The sequence below is a fragment of the Anabrus simplex genome, chromosome 12, assembly GCF_040414725.1.
Source record: "Anabrus simplex isolate iqAnaSimp1 chromosome 12, ASM4041472v1, whole genome shotgun sequence".
In the NCBI taxonomy this organism is placed as follows: domain Eukaryota; kingdom Metazoa; phylum Arthropoda; class Insecta; order Orthoptera; family Tettigoniidae; genus Anabrus; species Anabrus simplex.
In genome coordinates this window covers 78,920,050-78,944,546 of record NC_090276.1, presented here as the reverse complement: position 1 = coordinate 78,944,546, position 24,497 = coordinate 78,920,050, and the positions used below count along the sequence as shown (strand labels likewise).

Below are 24,497 nucleotides of genomic sequence, written 5' to 3'. Positions count from 1 at the left end.
AGCTGGGGAGCTATTGAATACCCTCTGATTGAAACAAATATCATGACAAAACCTCCGCTGCAGATGGTTATTGGACGCCAGTCAGAGCCATTTTGTAAAGATAATAGATAAATATTTACCAGATATTGTAACAGAAGTTGAATCATGGCTAAGTGATACTGGAATTCAAAAAAAGGAGGATGAGAAACTGTAAGGCTCATCTCTGTTTCTGGGGATTACAGATCTGACGCTGATGCAGCTATGTGGGAAATGACATTGAAAGGAACGTAATTGTAGCAGATTTACCAGATATTAGCTGGGATGGTAATGCGAATGATGGAAAGCGTGGCTAACAAAATCTTGGATGGAATTAGAACCAAGTAAAGGGAACAATATTGAGGAAGTGGTGCTGATAAGCTCTATAGGGAAACTGAAGTGATAAATGGTAAAAGCTGTTTTTGTTGTTTAAAGGGGCCTAACAGCTAGATCATCAGCCCTTAATGGTTCAAAATATGGGCCAGATATGTCGATGACACATTAGTAATTTTAAACGAAGAATCAACCAACGCAGCCTCTACACTTCTTCTCCTCAACAACATTGACTCTAACATTAAATTCACCCTCGAATCAGAACACAACAAAACTCTTAATTTTCTAGACTTAACCATTACTAGACATCCTTCTTCTTTATCTTACAAAATTTTCAGAAAACCAACCCAAACTGCAACCAAAATACGACAAGATTCTTCGCACCCTCAAGCACATAAACGTGCTACTTATAACAGCCTTCAACACCCCTATGTCTAAAAAAGATTTAAATAATGACTTAAACACCATCCGTAACATCGCTAAATTCAATGGCTATAACAACTCCTTCATAAACCGTATCATCAACAAATTCAAACACTGTCCTAAAACTACTTTATCTAAAGACAAAACCAAACCCACTGCATTTTCCACTTTCACTTTCACTCAAGAAGCTTATAAAATAACTAATGTTCTTAAAAAACATAACATGAAAATTTCTTTTAGAACCAATAAGAGAAATTTTGATATATTACACAACTCTAAATCACTAAATAAATCTAATGCTTTTTCAAAATCTGGAGTATACATATTCAAATGTAACAACAGCAGCTCCTCGTACATCAGTCAAACTGGCCGCAACTTCAACATCAGATACTCCGAACATATCAACGCCATTAAATACAACAGATTCTCCACCATAGGACAACACATACATGACTCCAAGCACAATTTCACCAATATTGAAAAAGACATGAAAATACTTAAAATCATAAACAAAGGTCCCCTCTTAAACACTACTGAAAATTATTTTATTCACCTTGACCAATACTTCAACCCCAATTTCAACTTAAACGACATTTCTGAAAAACTGCCACCTTCATTTTGGGCCCTCACTTTCAAATTTAAACTCATGCCTTGCGTCCGCCAACTTTGACTACTTCAATCACGACCTGAATGTTTTTATATTCAAGAAATAGCGTACTGTGCATACACATTTTCATTTGTTTCTGGTATTGCGCTTTTTACCATTTTTTCTATTCACTATTGTTTTTGCACGTCAACTGTTCTAAAAAGCTTCAAGATCATAATTACGTATTCAATTATTATATTGAATTGTATTATAAGTATATATATATATAGGTACATTTTCGTGAACCAAGCAAATACTTGATCATTAATCTATCCTTCAATCTCCGTCATCGTATGAAACTACAGCATTTGAAGTTGTAAACACCGCGCCGATCTTCTGGAGCTCGCAAGTTACTTCGGTTGAGCTGCTCATCTTCGGCTTCTTCATGACTTTAGATCTTCATATTTGGATTGTGTTGTGACTGTGCCTGACGGTTTATGCAGTCTGGCTCATTTAACTGTTCTCTGCTTTTCGTGAACATCGTGAGACAGTGCCAAACATTGCGAGTGCCGTGCTGATGCTCGGAAGATCATGCATTACTTCTTTTAAGTCACTTACAATCCACTTCGTCTGAATTTTACAGTGCCTACCCCCATCATTTTTATATCGCCTCATCAATTGATATTGTGTGGACTTGACCGTTAACTTCTTTCTTACTTATGCATTGTTTTTCGAGTTATAATCGACTGATGATGACCCAGACTGGGGTTGAAACCGGTACCATTTCCACTTTTAATTAAATTTATTTATTTATTTATTTATTTATTTATTGTGAACATAACAGGTCATTAGTCCCAATTACAATGTTCACGACAATTGTTACTTACATGTTAAAAATACATATTAAGAACAAAAACCACTACCTAGTTAGAGTAATCCTAAAGCTAATTACTCTGACACACGTCACATTACTAAAATAAAAAAAATAAAAAAGAATAATTATGGTTAATATAACTAATAATACATTACATTACTAATACATTCTAATTAAAATCAGTATAATATTTAAAACAATTATTTTAACAGGATTTCCACTTGGAATGTAATACATTTAAAAAAACAAGGTTTACAACATTTATACTAGTTTATACTATTTTTCCTTTTTTTTTAAATCTTCATAATCTATTAAATTATGTTCAGAAGTACAGTGTTACATGTCGAAATGAATGTAGCTTCAGCCATACTAAAAATATCAACATAAGGATGAATATTGTTGTAGAGCCTCATTGCTCTGTTAATTGGGGAGTTCTTATGTATTTCGGTCTTAGCCTTTGATATAAAGAATATATTTCTAGGACGACTTAGTTTATGTGGCACATAAAATGTTATTGATTTCAATATGTTTGAGTCATCAATTACAGAATTAATTATTTTATACAGGAAAGTCAAATCTTTGCAACTTCGTCTGTGGCGCAAGCTATTCACACCATGTTCCTTCAGCATACCTGAGTAATTTATGAAGGTTGGGTAATTTCCTGTGATTTTATAAGTCATGAATTTTAAAAGGTTGTTTTGAGTACTCTCGATAAGATTGATATTTTTTGTGGTTACTGGGTTCCCAACAACTGAGCCATACTCAAGTCTGGACCTTACAAATGAGTTAAACAAGGTTAATAGTGTCTTTGGACGAAATGATAATGAATTCCGTATAATGAAGCCTAACATTTTAAGAGCATTATTGGTAATTTTTTGAATATGGTCGTTGAATCTTAAATCTTCATTGAATGTTATTCCTAAATCCATTTTTGTCTTGACACGAGTTAATATGTCAGTATCCATTGCATAGTTATATTTAATCTTCTGTTTCTTCCGAGTAAATGTCATGGCTACACATTTATCTATATTAAAATTTAACTTATTCTGTTTGCTCCAGTCTACAAGAGAATCTAAATTGTTTTGAAGTTGTTGACAATCAGATACTGTTTTAATAGATTTGTATATTTTAATATCATCAGCAAAAATAAGAATTTCAGAAGATGTTATAGTTTCCGGTATGTCATTAACAAAGATTAGAAATAGCAAAGGCCCCAAGTTAGAACCTTGTGGAACTCCCGAATTTCCATCAAATTTGGAAGATATATGACCTTTGTAACTTACAACCTGAGTTCTATCCTTTAAATACGATATCAGTAAATTTTGTAATGTAGTAGAAAATCCAAAGGAAGAAAATTTATTTATTAAGCAATCATGATTAACCTTATCGAAAGCTTTTTGAAAATCCGTGTAAATTACATCAGCCTGAGCATGATCATCTAAACTAGCGGATATATATTCAGTAAAGTTGCAAAGATTTGTTTCAGTGGATCTTCTCGCCATGAATCCATGTAGTCTCGGTGAGATACTATTTCTAACATGATCATAAATTTGTTTGTACAATATAATTTCAAAAATTTTGGCTGGGGCACAAACAATAGTAACAGGTCTATAATTACTGAACAATTTGATATCTCCAGTTTTATATACAGGAGTAACCTTGGTATGTTTCCACAAGTCAGGGAATGTCTCTGTTTTTACAATTAGGTTGAAGAGAATGGCTAAAGGATATACTAACACTTCTCTACAACCTTTCAAAATATATGGGGGAATATCATCAGGTCCTACTGATTTCTTCGGTTTTAGGTGGTCAATTGCTTTAAGCACTTCTTCTATAGTTACTGTATATGCTGTATATTAAGTACACCTATTTCATTTGGTTGATCATTATTCCTAAATTCCAAATTATATTTAGACTTTTCCTGAGAGTATATAGTTTTGAAATAGTCTGCAAATCCATTAGCTATGTCATCTGGTGATTGTAACAGACAACCTTGAAATTCGAACTGTGGGTTATTTTTTAAGCATCTCCTCTTATTATTAATAAAGTTCCAGAATACCTTACAATCATTACTCAAGTTATTTTCAATCTTCTCGACATATTGGTTGTATGCAATAGTTATATCTCTTTTTATTTTTGCTCTGAGAGTTTTAAATATATGCATGTAATACTCAGAATTTTTCTTCTTTCTAATTTTTTCTTTTAATTTAATATTACATATAATATCCTTTGTAAACCAGATGGGATATTTTTTCTTGTAGTTTTTCGTTTTCGGAACACACTGATCCAATACAGCATACATTTTATCATAGAAAAGTTGTGTGGCTAAGTTAACATCTCTGCATTCTTTAATATTAATCCAATCCGTTTCCTTCAACAGACTGTAAAGTTTCCAAAATCTGCCTTTGTGAAATTATACCTTCTATGATGATTATTTTCTTTTCTCCTATTTCGGTTAACTTTAAGTATTATCTGAAGAGGAGGATGATACCCGTCTTTTGGAATGATTGGATCAATTTCCTCAACAATACGTATGCCTAATAAATTTGTTAACACAAGATCAAGTGTCTTATTATTACTATTCTGTACATTGTTAACAGACTGGAGATTCGAAAAATGTAATACCCTACTTAATTCTTGACTTATATTACTTCCTTTGTTCAAATCATACGCACTGTCAACTATTTCAGAGATATTAAAGTCGCCAACTATAATAATATTATTTCCAAGTAAATTAATATATTGTTCTAACTTACTAAAAAATTCTACGTAGGCATCTAAGTGTGAATTTGGGGGAAAGTAAACTGTGCAGATATAGTACTTCTTATTGTTGACAGTAAATTTAACCCATACTGACTCAGTACTTGAGTCTAATAAATGAACCATTTCTGGATTAAATGTTGCCTTAACACCAATGAGGACTCCACCGCCATCTTTTTTGCGACTAGTTATGGCATTCCTGTCCTTACGAAATATAGTATACCTATTGTCAAATAGTTCAGAATCATGTAAAGTATCATTCAGCCAAGTCTCAGTCAGACATATTATATCAAAATTATTAGATAATATACCTGTGTATAAAGTATGCGTTTTAGATCTTAATCCACGTACGTTTTGATAATAAATTACAAATTCATTATTTAACAAACACATTACCCAATATGAATAGTGTTCTTAAATTTTCTGATGTCTTCTTCACAGGCGATATTGACAACTGGTGAATTGTCACTTTGTCTCATGAAGATTCGGCCATTCCCTGTCCAAAGGTGCTTCACATTAGATGACCTGCGAAGTTGACGACATTGAGCCAGAAGCCGCTTCCTGGTAGGACAAAGGCTCTCGTTGATATAAACGGGATTGTTGTGGGTGAATCCCAAGTCCAAAGTTGACAGATTCCTTTTCACGCGGCGTTTCCTCAGCAGTTCATCTTTAAGTACTCTCCGACAGAATTTGACGATGATAGTATTGGACGACGGGTAGTTAGGGTTACTTGAGAGCCTATGACATGCATCAATATCCTCTTCATTAATATTTATGTCCAGAGATCTTCCCACCGCCTTCACTAAATTCACTGTATTTTCATTAGCTTGTGTTGGAATGCCTTGAATCTCTATTGTATTTACCCTTGAGTACTGTTCACAGTCTTCAATGCGCTGTTTTAGCTCCAGATTTTCGTTCTTGAGTTTTATATTCTCGTCTTTCAAACTCTCGATCATCCCCAGGGCCTCTTGTAACACCTTATTATATTCTTGTTGCTGTGTGATACTGTGGTCCAACTTTTCATGACACACTTCTATAGATTTACCTAGATCACGCTCAAGTTCTTTCTGAGAATTCTGCACCAATCCAATTCCCTGTTTCATTTCCACAAGTTCATACTTCATTTCTCCAAGAGCTTTTTCTAAAGATTTCTGTGTCTTCTCCATGGTTATTATATTTACCTGTATCTCACTTAATTTACTCATCATCAATTTTATTGAATAAAGAGTTTTATTATTACAACTCTCTCTTTCAGGTTGGTTACTGTCAACAGTGCCAGCAATATCCCCCTCATGCCCGATTGTAATCTCTACATCTCTTATTTACTTGTATTGAATAGGTTGAACTACCATACTTATTATTTCAATTTAACCTCTAACAACAGGCAGAGAATACCGTGGGTGTATTCTTCGTCTGTGTCCCACTTCCACAGGGGATGTGATAGAGAGTAAGTTTGTAAAAGTAGGAGTATTAGGCAGTACAGTATGGTTGTTAAGGAAGGCATGAGGGTGTTTAAAAAAAGTAAATGATCAATGAAGAATGGCAAGTAGCAATATAAACACCTTACCGAATGGGTTTAATAATGATACAGATGTTGATTCCCATGGGAATCCCTATGGGAATCAACATCTATATCATCTGATGGCCAAGCAGGCATCAATTTTTGATAAGGAGACAAAGTCTAAGGCACTGCCGGTGGCTCCAGTTAGCCTACGCAGTGGCCTCCACGGTATGCACTAGCCAGCGTATTGGTAGGTGTGCTAGGTACCAACTGATGAGCCCACGAGGGCGAAACGCTGGCAACCAAGAATGAGTTAGCTGGAAAATTTATAATGTCCAATAACGGACCATTTATATTGGGTTTAATAATGTCGATCTAGAAGACTGTTAGGCAGTACCATATGGCTGATAAAACAGGCATGAGGGATTTTTTAATAACTATGATCGGTGGAAAACGGTAAATAAAAATGTAAACAGACTCCGGGATGGGTTTAAAGCAATTGTTGAGGAAAGTGAAAATATGTTTGTACCTTTAAAGGTGGTAAGGAATTGTAAAGATCCACTATATTGTAACAGAGAAGAGACTAAGAAGGAGGTGCAGGTTGGAAAGAAATAGAGTTAGAAATGGCTGTGGCAATAAGGAGAAATTGAAGGAACTTATTAGGAAATTAAATTTAGCAAAGAAGTCAGCTAAGGATAACATGATGGCAAGCATAATTGGTGGCCATACTAATTTTAGTGAAAATGGAAGAGTATGTATAGGTAGTTTAAGGCAGAAACAGGTTCCAAGGAGGACATTCCAGGAATTATTAATGAACAAGGGGAGTGTGTATGCGAGGATCTTAAAACGCAGAAGTATTCAGTCAGCAGTATGTAAAGATTGTTGGTTACAAGGATAATGTCCAGATAGAGGAGGTGACTAATACTAAAGAAGTATTAAAATTTACCTATGACAGCAATGACATTTACAGTAAGATACAAAAGTTGAAAACTAGAAAAGCAGCTGGAACTGATGAGGTTTCGGGGGATATACTAAAGACAATGGGTTGGGATATAGTACCATATCTGAAGTACTTGTTTGATTATTGTTTGCATGAAGGAACTTTACCAAATGAATGGAGAGTTGCTATAGTAGCCCTTATATATAAAGGAAAGGTTGATAGACATAAAGCTGAAAATTACAGGCCAGTCAGTTTGACATGCGTTGCATGTAAGCTTTGGGAAGGCATTCTGTCTGATTATATAAGACATGTTTGCAAAATTACTAACTGGGTTGATAGAAGGCAGTTTGGATTTAGGAAAGGTCATCATCATCATTCCATGTCCGGTCAGCATTTCCAAAATGTAGCAACTCCGATGGCCTTGTTGTTCGCCTCGATCAGGTCCTGTGTAGTGCAGGGATGTTCTAGTAGGGGACAGATGAGCAAGTGGTTGGGATCTTGTGTTACACCACACTCGCAGGATGCGTCTCCATCAGCTGGAAGTATGGCCCATTTTTGCATGTTGGTCTTGCAAACAGGTACGTCCACCCTAAGACGATTAAGTGATCTCCAAATAGGATAGGGCAGGTCATTTCCTGGAGCTAGCTCTTCCTTTGCAGGAGTATCAGGCGGCAGCATGCTCTTCCACCTGGTGATGCGGTTAGACTCAGGTGTTCCTACCAGTGGTTGAGTCCTGGTGATGAAGCTCTTTCTCGACTTCAGTCGACCAGACTACAGCCTGGTGATCATGCAGTGGGTGGTGAGAATCATTAGTCTACTTTTTCCTCTCTGCATCAGCAGCAACAGCCCTTCTGATAGTGGGGGGAGCTATTCCAACAATCGGGTAGAGTTTGTCAACTGGAGTTGGCTTCAGACATCCCGACAAGATACGTACGGTCTCGTTGATTGCAATGTCAACCTCCTTGGTGTGAGTGGATGCACTCCACACAGGTGAAGCGTACTCTGCAGCGGACAGACACAAAGCAAGAGCAGAGGTTCTCAAAACGTGAGAGCTTGCTCCCCAGGTGGTGGCTGTGAGCTTTCTCAAAATATTGTTCCGTGAACTAACTTTCAGCCTGGTGTTGTGGCAATGTTTCTTGAAGGACAGTGTTTGGTCAAGAGTAACACCTAGATACACAGGTGTTGGACAATGTTCTAGTCGTTTGCCTTGCCATATAATGTCCAGTTCCTGCTGAGCTTCTCTATTCCAACTTGTAGGATTCCAGCAAGATATAGCAGATATCCTGGATTCAGGAGGTCAATTGGACTGTATCGCGATTGACCTGTCTAAGGCAGTTGATAGGGTAGATTATGGGAGACTACTGGCAAAAATGAGTGCAATTGGATTTGACAAAAGAGTGACTGAATGGGTGGCTCTATTTCTAGAAAATAGAACTCAGAGAATTAGAGTAGGTGAAGTTTTTTCTGTACCTGTAATAATTAAGAGGGGAATTCCTCAAGGCAGTATTATTGGACCTTCATGTTTTCTTATATATATCAATGATATGTATAAAGAAGTGGAATCAGAGATAGACCTAAGGCTTTTTGCAGATGATGTTATTCTGTACAGAGTAATAAATAAGTTACAAGATTGTGAGCAACTGCAAAATGATCTTGATAATGTTGTGAGATGGACAGTAGGCAATGGTATGATGAAATCAGGGATAAAAGTCAGGTTGTGAGTTTCACAAATAGGAAAAGTCCTCTCAGTTTTAATTACTGTATTGATGGGGTGAAAGTTCCCTTTGGGGATCATTGTAAATACCTAGGTATTAATATAAGGAAAGATCTTCATTGGGGTAATCACATAAATATGATTGTAAATAAAGGGTACAGATCTCTGCACATGGTTATGAGAGTATTTAGGGGTTGTAGTAAGGATGTACAGGAGAGAACATATGTGTCTCTGGTGAGACCCCAACTAGAGTAGGTCTATGGTTCCAGTGTATGGGACCCTCACCAGGATTACTTGATTCAGGAACTGGAAAAAATCCAAAGAAAAGCAGCTCGATTTGCTCTGGGTGATTTACGACAAAAGAGTAGCGTTACAAAAATGTTGCAAAGTTTGGACTGGGAAGACTTGGGAGGAAGGAGACGAGCTGCTCGACTAAGTGGTATGTCACATGTGATCAAATTCATTTTTGGATCCGTATTGAAAGTATTTGTATTAAATAACACTTGTATGTTTTATTATTCATCCACCTATTCAATACAATACAATCTTAAAAATGAGGACATTGTCCTTATCAAACTTGTTAACATGAAATTAATATATTAGATGGTACATGTTTTGCCTATCAATAGTAGGCATTATCAGCCATTTTTTTTACCTTAGAAATAGATCAGGTGCCTGATTAGAAATAACTTATGAATGCTGTTGAAAACTATGTCGTATAAAATGTATTAGAGACCTTTAAACAACTGTTACAATATAAAATGTAGTATGCTGTTACTTGACAATATTTGTGATATTATTGGAGTCTAGAAACATGACAATTAATTAAGGATTATGACATATTAAAAGATATTACAATAAAGATAAAATCAGAAAACACAGTCCATTTTGTTGTCAGATGGCGTGTTGTTAAAAACTTGGTCGTTGGTTCTTGAAGTTAATAAATATTGATTTTCATTTATATGCTTATAAATTTTGAAGAATTTTTATATGGCCTGGTTTTTTTTGGAGATAATATTAATTGGAAATGTTGGTGCCGTAGGCCATCTTCTTTGATGTGGTAAGAGTTTGTGATAGATGTGGCTCTTTGCTGTTAGGCGAGTTGAGGTGAGCGTATTTGTCAAAAGGGAACATTGCTGTCATCCGGTGGTTGGCCGAGTGTTTGATGAAATTCCCTTCAACGGTAAAAAATATGCCTGATGATGCCTGCTATTGATAGGCGAAACATGTACCATCTAATATATTACTTTCATGTTAACAATTTTAATAAGGACAATGTCCTAATTTTTAAGATTGTATTGAATAGGTGTATGAATAATAAAACATACACGTGTTATTTAATATAAGTGGTATGTTCCGAGCTGTCAGTGGAGAGATGGAGTGGGAGGCAGAGCCCTGCAGCCAGACTCACCGCGCAGCACTTCAAACCCACGGGCTCCGGCAGCCCAGCCCGTGCAGTGCTGTTCTCTTCTGAGGTAGGAGTGTACTGGCCCACAGCACTGGGTGGGCTCAGTAGAATAACCTTGAGTACTTCTCCACAATAACATGTGCGCCGTGCACAACGAAATGTTCACGTCACACTACTATTCGGATCATTCACTCTACGAATTCCCGTGCGCTAATAACATATTTTAAAGTAGGCTAATCGCATTTGGAAATTAAACGGTAGAGATTTTTCTTGCACTGTAATAATAATATTAATAATAATTGAAAACAAACAGAAACTTTATTATAAACTAATATTCATTTGCAATTGACACCTAGTTAACTGAAAATGAATCTAAATAACACAAAGCATATTCATAGGACTTAATTCGTGTTTACCTCAAAATAAAACACAAACAGAAATGACGTGCAATATGCCAAAAATAAAAACAAACCTGAACATAGCTTTTATTTAGTGTGCGTAGTTTATTGGTCATTGGTGGAATGGAAGTACTGGGAATGAAAAGAAGATCATCAGCAATTGTCTGATTCTTTTTATGCGGATACATATATCTCAAAACCTGAAGATGTTACAGATGTGGAAACATGTATTTGTAATGACCTTTAAAAATAAAGAAACCTTCTTCTTCTTTTTTTTTTTTTTTTACTTGAGAGAAGACGTTCTCACGTGTACAGTTCTATATCGCATGGTCATCTCAACCCCAAAAGGCAATACCACACACTAGGTTTACAAAGAGTTTTTGGGGTAGCCGAAATGAAACTCAACTTTTCAGTGAGGTTTTATACTTCAGGGATTTTCAGATAACGTCTTAGTACAGTACCGAGGAACGATTACTTTTATCAAATTAAGAAATCCATGCGAGAAGCCGCGGGTAACTGCTAGTGTGTACATAAAGTTCACTGCAGATGGTATAGCACACAGAATTAACGTCTTTCCCATCACCGAATACCAACCAAATACGACTTTTAAGTTTAGGATCCGGTTCAGAAGTCTTGTATTGTGTGGTTTTTAGTTCGTTTGTTCCTTCTTTTTTTTACTTCATGATTTTTTACCACAGTTTCCTTTCTTTTGGAACTACAATCCACATTCATTTCCGATAACAGGATAGACTGAGGAGTCAAACTGAAAACCACAGCAAATTTGATCGGCTCCACTTGACCATAATGCAACGCACTCTGCTGACACGCAGTACACTGTACACATTGAAGCAGTCAGCCCATAGAACTACCACAGCGTTGTCCTTGGCTCACCGCATACGAATGACATAGCGCTGGCCCAGACCGGCCCGTGCGATGACGTCACGGGCTTCTTATGTTTGACCCTTTCAAAGCCCATTGCAGCCTACCGCCGAAGCAGCTCATGGGCTAGGCTCCTTTGCAGTACTCTGGTGGGAGGACATCGGTAGACGAATAAGTTTGGATGGTGTCTTTACAAGATCACAATATGAAGATAAAGTTAGAATTCAAGAGGACAAATTGGGGCAAATATTCATTTACAGGAAGGAGTTTTTTTTTTTTTTTTTTGTTTTTTGCTAGGGGCTTTACGTCGCACCGACACAGATAGGTCTTATGGCGACGAACAGGAAGGAGTTAGGGATTGGAATAACTTACCAAGGGAGATGTTCAATAAATTCCCAATTTCTTTGCAATCATTTAAGAAAAGGCTAGGAAACAATAGATAGGGAATCTGCCACCTGGGCGACTGCCCTAAATGCAGAAGCGACTAATGTTGGGGAAGTACTGGAATTTTCTTTGGATAATAAAGATATTTACAAAAATTGAAAAGCTACAAAAGCAGGATATACTAAAGGCAATGGAGTAGTGCCCTGTCTGGCATGAAGAAGCTATACCAAATGAAGGGAGAGTTGCAAAGGAAAAAATGATAGAAATAAAGCAGATAATTATAGACGGGAAAGTTTGCCAAATTACCAGTTGGTTTTGTGTGAGGCTCAACTTGTAGGATTTCAACAAGGTATAGCAGGTATAGCAGGTATAGCAGGGTATATCATAGAAAAGGGCTACTGGAATAGACAAAAAGTGACTGAATGGGTGGTTAAATTTCTCAAAAACAGAACTCAGTAGGTGAAGCGTTATCTGATCCTGTAATCATTAAGAGGAGGTGATGTTATACTGTGTGGAGTAATGTATAGGATTGTGAGTGAGTTCAAAACAATCTCAACAAAGTGGTTAGCGGGGTGAAAAGTCAGGATCCTCCGCATTGATGGGATAAGTAGAAGGAAAGATCTTCATATTAACGAGCTTGTAAATAAATGGGGTATGGTTACCTCATCAGGATTACTTGATTTGAGAACTGGAAAGGGAAGCAGCTCGATTTGTTCTGGGTGATAGTGGTGTTACAACGTGTAAAACCGGGAAGTAAGGAGATGAGCTGCTCGACTAAGCGGTATGTTCGAGCTGTCAGTGGTGAGAAGGCGTGGAGTGACATTAGAAGATGAATAAGTTTGAGTGGGGTAGGAAAGATCACAGTATGAAGAATTCAAGAGGGCAAATATTTGTTTATAGGAAGACGAATTACAGATTGGAAGGAATGTGTTTGATGAATTTCCAAGTTTTTGAAATCATTTAAGTACACACTAAGAATTATTTTTGGGATTATGCCATGTAATCCCACAGGCCATGAAAATTTAAATGATAAGTAAAAGGGAACCTGCCAACTGGGAGACAGCCATAAATGCTGATTCCCTGAGTGAAATACATAGAAGGTTTCAAGTATTATCTCAGGACAATTAGTGAAACTGATGCTCAGTGGTATTCTGTAAGAAAGAAGCAATAAAACAATCTTTACATCAGTTTGTTTTCACACCAGCTTTGCTGTACAAGAGTGAACATTGGGTATGGGAGCATCATACATGAAGGTCGCTGGCAGGTGGGTACTCGACATGAGGACAATACTGCTTCGATTGTGAGGTCATGTGAATAATAGAACTCTGTCTCCCTCTCCAGGGCAAAGTTGGCAACGGTTAAACTTGGTTTTTAAGGATTTAAAGACAAGTGGTCATTGTAAAATAGAAGATTATGGAGATACTTTATTATTTGCAGACTGACTGTTGAAAACACAGATGTATGCATGTATTAATTTTGTTACAAAGTGATTTTCAACAGGACCTATATTAATGAGAGATCATCATCATCATCAGTTTTCCACTCCAGTTGCCCGGGTGTGGTTTACAAGCCTGTCTGTCCATGCACCACTCTTCTCTCAAGATGACATCGCAGCTGATTCCTCTTGTTCCTATGTCCTCTTTCACTTGGTCCAGCCATCTCTTCCTACCGGTCGTTTTCCGGCCACGACTGTGTGTAGCCATTGTTTTGCTGTCCTTCTATCGTCCATTCGTTTGACATGGCCAAACCATTTCAAACGGGCCCTTGTCACTTTTTCATTCAGGGATGGGTACACACCAGCTTCCTTCCTTATTCTTTCATTCCTTACCCTGTCCCTTTTTGTCTTCTGTACCATAGTTCGTAGGAACTTCATTTCTGCGGCTTGTAGTTTGCTATCCACTTGTTGGGTTGTTGTGCAGGTTTCTAGGCCATATGTTGTTATGGGGGTGAAGTATGATTGGAATAGAATCTGCTTTGATCTTAAGGGAACTTGTTCGTTCCAGAGATGAGAGATCAGGGAATTAATTTTTAGGTCTTCCTCTAAATTACCATGCCACCGTGCTCTCGGATGCACCTCTTTCCTCTCAACTTAAATACCACTTCTGTAAAATTACATTCAGCTATTTTCATGTGAAATGTAAATAAATATTCTTCTTCAAATTTTGCTTTCTAAGTTTACATTAAGAAAAGACTGACAATGGAATTGTATTTTCCTACATCCTCGCCAGATTGTGCAGACCAAGCGGCCATGGCTCAGCAGATTATGAGGTGACAAGTGGTCAGCACACATCCTCTCCGCTTTCTAGACCACAGCTGCTTTCACGTACGCTAAGTGGACCTTGAACCACCCTCAGATCCAGGCAAAAAAATTCTCTGACTTGGCTGGGAATCAAACTTGGGGGCTTTAGGTACCTGAAGGCTGTGAGACCGGTCATATGGATCATACTAGAAATGGAATATTTTCTTGTACATAATTATTTGCAAGTTGAAAAGGACTTTCTTATAAATTTATTTCAATTTTTAAAATAAGTTAGCTTAAAGTCACTTTAATCCTAAGGTCTTATCGTGACTTCTATTAGTAGAATTTACATTAATTTACAGTAGAGTGAAGAATGAGAGTGAACCGTGTGTTTGGTCTCCTCCCGCCTTAAAGGACTTGATACCTGTGCAGTGCTCTCAGTGAGCTCATTGAAATTTACTACTATTAATTGTGCGTATTTCTGAATGTCCTAGGCATTGATATTTTGTAATAAATGTGTCTCTCCCTGTTCCTCACTTATGGCTCCATGGGCAAGGACTTGGTTCCGTCCTGGGGTGTCCCTCCTTTCTTGCCTTTCTTTTGGTATCTCGATCTTCTGTCATGCCTCTCGCGTGCGGTTACCCCCTCCCGGCTTCTCCGAGAGAGGGGGCGTGCTGACGTTGGACTTGAGTCCTTCCCCTCCCAGCGAGCTGTGCGGCTCGCCGGGTGGTGGAGAATTTCACTTACCTGCTGCTCTTGGAGTAGAGCACTACTCTTTCGTTGAACCAAGGACCGTGAGGGGGGCATGGGAGGTAAGATCTACTGGCTTGCTATGTGTTGGTAGGATGATGGGAGGAACTTGAAACTAGGAACTTGTACGGATATGTAACGCCATGCATCTGGTTGTAATTTGATAAGGGACGGCTTGGTGCCGAGATATTTTGTGAAAGTAACTTAAAGTGTTGTATGTTTCTTGCATCATGAGGGAAAAAGCTCACGAAAATGAGGGAAAGGTTCCAGAATGTTCTGGACGTGTAGTTTAGGAAGTACGCGTGTCATTGTGCCTTCACTGTTAGAAGATTTTTCCTTACCTTGTAACTGGTGAGCTGTATATACGTTGCAGTGCTGTAGTGATTAGTCAGACATTTATTTTGTACCAAGGCGCGCAGGTTATGTTAAGTTAGACCATTTATAAGAGGAGAGGAATTCCTCTATGTTTTACGAGGATGAGAAATGGAAACGGGTCAAAACCTTCCTTTAGTTATGTTGATTTCCAAGCGCTTCCGAATTTGTTTGTTTTCCATTGTCTGTGAATAAATGTTGTTAAGCTGTTTGGAATTGGGTCTTGACATTAAGCCTCTGGGTTGGACCTTACATTTATATCCAGATTCCTGGCCCGCTCTCCTTTGGGTCGTCCTGCTGGTTGAATTACGGCACAGTGCTGATAGGACACCTTGAGGTTTTCCTTAGCCTTTTTCCAAATTGCCCTGATGTTAAGGGGGTCAATCCTTTCTGGTAACAGTTCATCAATGTTCCAGAGATTACTGAGTGGAGAGTTGGGAATCGAACCCGGGCCTCCGGGGGTACCTGAAGGCTGAGACCGGTCATATGGATCATACTAGAAATGGAATATTTTCTTGTACATAATTATTTGCAAGTTGAAAAGGACTTTCTTATAGATTTATTTCAATTTTTAAAATAAGTTAGCTTAAAGTCACTTTAATCCTAAGGTCTTATCGTGACTTCTAATTGTAGAATTTACGTTAATTTACAGTAGAGTAAAGAATGAGAGAAATGTAAAAGATTTCGGTATTTTAAACTGAACAGTTAAATTTTTGAATACAGACCAGTGTCTTTGAAAAATTGATTGTTTGTACAGTGAAGGAGATGAGAGTGCCTCCTTAATATCCTTAGGTATACCGTGGTACTGGCGCCATTTGTCGTACAGTGAACAGTCTGTAATGATGTGTTTCACAGTCAACACACTATTTGCATGTTGTACACATGTGAGGCAGTTTCTTCTCAAGGAGGTAGCTGTGACTTATCTTGGAGTGGCCGATTTGTATTCTAGATATTACGACTTCATCTTGCCTGTGAAGGTTGTGAAGATAGTGTTGTACTGTAGATTCTGTTGTTACTTCATGGAGTTTACTGTTTGAAGCCATTTTATCATCCACTGTTGGTATAATTTCATTTTAGCATAGGTGAAATTAAATGGCATATGGCTGTTAGTGCCAGGAGTGTCCGAGGACATGTTCGGCTCGCCAGGTGCACGTATTTTGACTTGACGGCCGTAGGCGGCCTGCACATCATGATGAGGATGAAATGATGACGATGACAACACATACACCCAGCCTCCGTGCCAGCGATTTTAACCAATGATGGTTAAAATTCCCGACCCTGCTGGGAATGAACCCGGGACCCCTGTGACCAAAGGCCAGCACGCCAACCATTTAGCCATGGAGCCGAACTTAGCATAGGCAGTGTGAGGGGTAGCTATTTTTTTTTTTTTTTTTGCTAGGGGCTTTACGTCGCACCGACACAGATAGGTCTTATGGCGACGATGGGAGAGGAAAGGCCTAGGAGTTGGAAGGAAGCGGCCGTGGCCTTAATTAAGGTACAGCCCCAGCATTTGCCTGGTGTGAAAATGGGAAACCAAGGAAAACCATCTTCAGGGCTGCCGATAGTGGGATTCGAACCTACTATCTCCCGGATGCAAGCTCACAGCCGCGCGCCTCTACACGCACGGCCAACTCGCCCGGTGGGGGTAGCTATTGTCAGATTGCCTAGTGGGAGGTATGTAGAGTCTTTAGCTGCCTGATCAGCCTTGAATACTTTTGTATACTACACAAGGATGACTCATTTGCCTTCTTTCATAATGCTGTTAAACAACAGTTATATTTCTTGTACAAGAATGTGTTTCGATGATGGACTTTCTATTACGTTTAATGCACTTTTTGAATCAGAAAAAATCACGAAGGAGTTATTGCAGGTGCTGGTTTTCAAAATGTATAGCATAGCCTGCTTTATTGAGTACAGCTTGTTAGAGAAGACTGTATAGTAGTCAGGTAATCGGTATAGCATGGTACGTTTAGGATATATAATCACACATCCGTTTCTTTCCTCACATTTTGATCCGTCAGTATAGACTGCTGTGTGCGTTGGGTATTTATTAGATATTTCAAGAAATACTTGATGGTGTGAGATCTGTCAATTTCGTCTTTGACACTGTAGTTTATTTCAAAGTTAATTGTTGGAAGGGTAATAGTCCATGGTGGAACATTAAGAGCCTGGTCTGAGAGGAGTACTGGAGGGATATTTAGATTTAATTCTTCAAGGAACTTAGCTATTCTGACACTGTGATCCTGATTTAACGTGTATACCTTGATGTTTGTTAGGAAAAGCATACAACTTAATTATTGATTCACTCATAGTTGCTACCTTGAGCGCGTAAGTCAAACTTAGTTGTCTACGTCTAATTGCGAGTGGTGGTTCATTTGCTTCTATTTCAATGCTGGCTACTGGACTGGTACGGAAGGCTCCTAGAGCAATTCGAAGAGCTGTGGACTGGATGGAATCAAGGATTTTGAGTGAAGACATTCTTGTGGAATTGTATACAATGCTGCCATAGTCTAATTTAGCCCTAATAATGGCTTTGTACGTGTTCATTAGCACTTGGTAGTCTGCCCCACAGTTCTTTGCTGCCAGGATCTTCAATATGTTCAGCCTTTGTAAGCAGTCACCTTGAAGGTTTTTCAAGTGAGGTATCCAACTTAACATAGTATCGATAAAACTCCTAATATTTTCATAGTTGTTACTGTTTTAATTTTGTGATTGTCTACCTACAGCTCAGGGTTTTGTACAGTATGTTTACATTTGGAGAAGAGTATGGATTTGATTTTAGTTTCAGAAAATGATGATGATGCTTGTTGTTTAAAGGGGCCTATCATCTAGGTCATTGGTCCCTCATAATGGTATTTATCGCTAGTAAAGTAGAACCATGGTATTTGTCATGTTGCGGTTCTAATCAAAAGTAGCAGAGACTCACGGTATTCCACACATTATGGTACTACTCACAGGTAATGAAATACGCACATGTAACACAAACCTATGGTGTTCCTCACATAGGTGTACTAATCATAGGGACTCGTACTATCCCGTGGTGTTCCTCGCATAGTTGGTACTAATCACAGGCAATGCAGACCCACAGTGACGCTCATATAGTGTACTAATCGCGGATACTGTAAAACCCATCCTGATTCATACTGTTGCTGCTAATCATAAACCTACTGTACCTATCATAGTGGTACTACTCACAAGTAAAAGATAGATAGATAGATAAGAAATGGGTGAGCCCTGTCTTCGCAGAGCTCCACACGTAGGTCTATGAAGACCCTTTGTGTCCCTTAAACGGGTTTGCCTAGTCCAGCCCTAGTTGCTCCTATAAAGGATACCAGTGTCCGGATATTGGCTAGTTGTTTCGCTAGTTTGTCAGCTTCTTCGTTTCCACTGATACCTGTGTGCCCAAGGACCCATAATAGGATAACTGAGCTAAATTCACACAGCTGATTCCTGATGTCTTCCAGGCTCACAAAATGTGAGCCAAGGTATCGATGTCTAGTGCTTGCAAGAGACTCGCACTGACATAACACATGCGCGGAGGTCTCCTCCTCCTCCTTGCCGCATCTTCTACACATCGGATCCTGGGTGATTTTCATGATGTGTAGGTGTCTCTGTAAGGTATTGTGGCCTGTCAACAGTCCAACTACCATTCTCATTCTGGTCCTATTCAAATTCATTAGGACCTTTTTATAACTTTGGCTAGGCCCTTTGATAAGTTCACGAGCCTGCCTTGCTATAGTTAACCTCTTCCAAATATCTAAGTGAGACTGGTTTATCCACTGGGATATTGCCAGTCTCACGCTTCGGAGTGACACTCCCAGGAAGGGCTCTGGTCCTGTAAAAGAACCTTTTGAGCCTTGTTTCGCTAGTTTGTCAGCTTCTTCGTTTCCACTGATACCTGTGTGCCCAGGGACCCATAATAGGGTAACTGAGCTAAATTCACACAGCTGATCTAACATCCTTTGGCATTCCCATACCAGTTTTGATGTTGTTTTAACTGCACATAGTGCTTTTAGCGCTGCCTGGCTATCACTGTAAATAGTGATGCATCTTCTGTGTCCAGGCATATATATACAGCACAGGCTAGTATTGTGTATACTTCGGCCTGGAAAACAATAGCATATTTACCCATGGGAAGGGAGAGCCTTGTCTTAGGCCCCCAGACCCCGGCGCCTGTGCCCGTCTCCGTCCGCGAGCCATCTGTGTACCCTGTACAGCCCCCAGACTTAAGACGGGCCCCAGCATCCGTGGCCCACTCCTCCCTTGTGGGTATCACCACTGTAAATTTATAATTCAAATTAAAGCTAGGCTTCATCAGATCCCCGGTCATCATTGTCATAGGGCAAGTCTGGTGAAGCCTTGTAAGAATAGAGGCATGACCTCTATTCGGGTTTTTGAAGGACCATCCTCCGAGTGACCAGAGGCGATAGGCACTCATTCCCGCTATTACCTTAACATATAAATGTAAGGGGGGAAAACCTAGGATGGCCTCCATTGCACATAATGGTGTAGTATCCAGTGCCCCTGTTATTCCTAGACACACAAGTCTTTGGACACTGTTTAGCTTGGTGGTCACAGTTTTACTCTCCGAATCTGGCCACCAGACTAAAGATGCATAGGTGATCGTGGGCCGTACAATAGATATATAGAGCCACTGGACCACCTTAGGTCTTAGGCCCCAAGTCTTCCCGACGGCCCTACGACAGGCCCACATAATCTTGCGAGCCTTATCCACTGTATAATCTATATGTTTCTTCCAACTCAGTCTTGCCTCAAGGATTACCCCTAGGTACTTAACTGAGGTTGTCTTAACTAATTTTTTCCCAAATAGGAAAGGCTCTGACAGTCCATCTAGTCTCCTCCTCCTGGAAAATACCACGAGCTCCGTCTTATTGGGATTAACCGACAAGTCTGTCTCGTGGCACCATCCTTCCACCCTACGTAGAGAGCTCTGTACGAGCTCAGAAACCGTGCTGGGGAAATTTCCTACCGCCATCAGGCTTATGTCATCTGCATAGCCTTGGGCGTATATTCCTCCAACATTTAACCTGGTAAGTAGTTCATCCACTACTAGACACCATAATGTTGGTGATAATACTCCTCCCTGTGGACAGCCCCTGTCTATATTAGCTCTCAATATTACTGCGTTGAGGGTAAACAGAACTTGACGTCCCTGCAGTGAGCCCATAATCCATTTTATGAGCATGCTGCTCACTCCTCTTCTCTCTAGACTATGTTCTATGGAGCCCAAAGATGTATAGTTAAAAGCCCCTTCTATATCTAGGAATACAACCATAGCAAGTTGTTGCTGATCCAAAGCACTCTCCAGCCTAGAAACTAGCTGGTGTAGTGCCGTCTCAACCGACTTCCCTGGTTGATATGCATGTTGATGAGAATGCATGGGAAAGTCTCTTAATACTTTCTCCCTGATATGTCTATCCACCAGTCTTTCCAAAGTCTTAAGTAGAAAAGACGTTAGACTAATGGGTCTATAATCCTTAGGTCTAGTATATGAAGACCTTCCGGGTTTAGGTATATACACCACCTTCGCCTGACGCCACAAGGAGTACATGTACCCCATAGTGAGACAGGCTCTAAAGATTCTGACCAGGTATGGTATAAGGACCCCCCCGCTTCCTGAAGAAGTGCCGGGAAGATTCCATCCACCCCTGGGCTTTTGTAAGGGGCAAAGGATTCTAATGCCCACTTAACCCTTCTTGGTGTAACAATCTCTGCAGCTTCCTTCCAGCCACTTTTATCGGGTCTGAAGGATCCGCTAGATTCTACTTCAATATTCGTGACTACCGAACCTGGAAAGTGGGCATCAAGCAGTAAGTTCAGGGTCCCCCTCTCTGTGGATGTGTATCCATCCGAAGGCGACTACAGTGAACCCAGCCTTGCCCTTCTATCCAAGGTTAGAATTTTATGAAGCCTTGCCGCTTCATGTTGACTTTCAATGGAGTCACAAAACTGTCCCCAAGATTTCCTAGAAGCCTTTTTGACTTCTGACTTGTACCTTCTTTGTAAGAATCTAGGCTTTCTTGATCCTGAAGTTCCCTGTATTTATTCCAGAGCCTTTGTGTATTTCTCCTCAGGTGTTCAAGATAACTATTCCACTTGAAGCTTCCTGTTACTCTTTTTGCCTTAACAATAGGGCAGTTTAATTCATAAGAGGTGACCAGTGTTCGTGTGAGAAAACTCACATTGAGCTCCAGCTCCTCTTTGTTTTTAATTATATTTGAGGGTCCTCCCTCCAGTCCCCTCCTCACGTCCTCCCTAAAAGACGTCCAATCGGTTCGTCTAGGGTTTCTATAAGATGGGATCTCGAGGGAGCCCTCTATATAAAACACAATGTATCTGTGATCTGACAAGGAAGGCTCCAAAGAAACTTTCCAGTCTTTGAATTCCTGTATGATTCCCATGGAACTCAGGGTAAGATCTATGATCCCCTCACTCCTATTATTAATGAAGGTAGGAGTATCACCAATGTTCATGATCTCAAGATCAGTTGTACATAGAAATTCTGAGGTGCTCTCCCCTTCGGTTTGTATATTTACTTCCCCAAATGCTGTGGTGAGCATTGGCGTCACATCTTACTATGAGGTTTAATCCTTGTTTCCTACAGAGTATCACCAGTCTCTTGAACTCCTCCGGCGGGGGTGGAGTTTCAGAGTCTCCTGGGAAATATGCACAGCAAACAACCAAGTCTTTTGGCTGTCCGCCCTCTTCATATCTCACTAGGACTGCTACCAGGTCTCTAGTAATGAAGTCTGGTATAGCCCAGGCGTTGTGATCTTTAACTAGTATACATGCTCTAGGCTTCTCCTCTGCTATTCCACTGAATAAAGTGAAACCTGCACATTTTAGTCCCATGATATGCCCCTGTCTAAGCCAGGGTTCTTGTATCAGGGCGACCGAAAACCTGCCCTTCCGGATACTTCTAATAAGTACCCTAGAGGCCGCTATGCAGTGTTGTATATTTGCTTGTATGAAAGTAATCATTCTTTACCTTTATGCAATACTTTACCTTATGCGGTCTCTGGAACGTGCTGCTCCGTCTCCCGCGATGAGTCTTGAGGCTTGGCTGGCCCAGGTTCCTGTCCGGGCTCCCGCTCTTTGCCCCTGTTGGTCTCGGTATTATCTGTGGTGGGGTTGGTCCTCTGATTGTCACGCTTGTCCTCCACCAAGGTGAAGGTAGCCACATGCACCCCGCAGAAGATCTTCTTCCCCACCACTTTCTCCACGTCTCTGGAGTCCATGCTGATCACAAGTCGGACACCTCTCTTTTCCTCCTTGCGGTCGTAGACCCTCCAGCTGGTGGGATTTAAGCCATGGTTCTGGCGTGCCATTCTCCCCAAAAGGACGTTATTGTCCTTTGGTTGTCCTGGTATCCAGAGCATGACTCTCTCGTAGGAAAGAAGTTTATCCATGCCCACAATTGTGAGCCTGGCTCCTTCCCACGGTTGTATACCTGTAACAAGACTGGAAAGCCATGCTACGGTCTCGTCGTTCTCTGCTATGACGACGGCCGCACCTCTCGACAGATAGCAATCCAGGAACTGAGGCTTAATAGGCCCCTGCTCCGGAAGCTCGTCTATCAGATTGGTGATAGCCTCTTCCACAGCTTCCACCTGTTTCTCGGTTAGCTGCTGGTCAGGATATCCTACAGGTACTATGGCCATCCTGATCCCAGCTTTAGCTATCCTGGCATATTCCACCTTGGGTTTTTTGCGGGTCTGCCGGTCTTCTTCTGGGGTTGCCCCCGACAGAAGTCGTTTCCCCGCTGGCATCTTGGTGGGTGGGGTCCTCTGTGCCCTAGAAGCAGAGCCCTTTTCAGGGTCCCGCTTCTTGTGCCCATTGGATCCCCCCACAGTTGTTACTGTCGTGGTATTAGAAGGCCCCTCAGCTCCCGGAGTTAAGCCCTCTTTGGCCTGCTCCCGGGCCTTTAAGGCCTTCTTATATCTCCTCTTCTCAGCGCCAGAGGGCTGTTTCTTCTTCTTCTTCTGGACCTGTAGATTGCCCACCTCTTGAGTGAGCCCTCTAACTGTCGAAGATGAACTATCCGAGGGTATCTCCGAAGAGTCCCCTTCGGTTGTTGTTGTATTAATGTTTCTCTCGGAGGCCCCAGAAGAGCTCTCCGGTTTATGGATGGCTACCATAGTCATTCAAGTCCCACGAGTAGCTAGGGAAATATATGTCCGCCCAGGCAGAGCCCCGCGTACCTGGGTAAGGCTACCTACTTCGAGAGGGCGCTAAGTATCTCGAAGGCTCCGTTCAAGACACATCTCCCATGTGCCATGCACCCCATCGGCACGGGTCGCATTACATCTTAGGGTTGGGCGGTGCTTTAGCTTCCTCCTCCTTGTATACCGAACGGTTACCCGATGGGCTCCATTCGGCATCGCAAGAAAGGAGCTACTAGTCCCCCTCACCACGAAGAGGATCTTCAATTGAAGAGGGTAACCAGGGTTAGCCCCCTACAATTGTAGAAGCACACACGAGGGGGTCACAAGTAAAAGCGACCCATGGTGTTCCCCACGTGATGGTACTAATTACAAGTAGTCTCCTGGTTCCAATTCGATCATCCCTTGGTCGCTCCTTACGGCAGGCTGGGGATACCGTGGGTGTATTCTTCGTCTGCATCCCCCACCCACAGGGGGTGGTTTTGGAAAACTTGAACCCTGTAACTTTAGCCCATTTTTTAATATTCTCAATTGATTCTTGAAATGACTGTTGAGTAGTCAATTTATTTCTTCCTGCACTTAATTTAGTCAAATCATCGGCAAAAAGGCAAGCCTTTACTGGTAGGTGAATGTTGGAGACAATGCCATTTATTGTGATGAGGAATAATGTGACACTGATCCTTGGGGAACTCCAACATCAATTGCACTAGCCAACATGATTTTGTGGTAAAATAGAAA

The 24,497-nt window shown here is 40.3% G+C and overlaps 1 protein-coding gene across 1 annotated transcript in view; it reads right to left on the bottom strand.

Annotated features, from left to right (window-relative positions):
* LOC137502820 (uncharacterized) overlaps window positions 1-23,870 on the bottom strand; it is a 62,491-nt gene extending 38,621 nt beyond the window's left edge. The window contains exon 1 of the mRNA XM_068229865.1: window positions 22,604-23,870. Coding sequence (XP_068085966.1) covers window positions 22,605-23,741 — 1,137 coding nt within the window. The 5' untranslated portion in view covers window positions 23,742-23,870 and the 3' untranslated portion in view covers window position 22,604. The remainder of the gene's footprint in view (window positions 1-22,603) is intronic.
* Window positions 23,871-24,497: the final 627 nt, after the last annotated feature.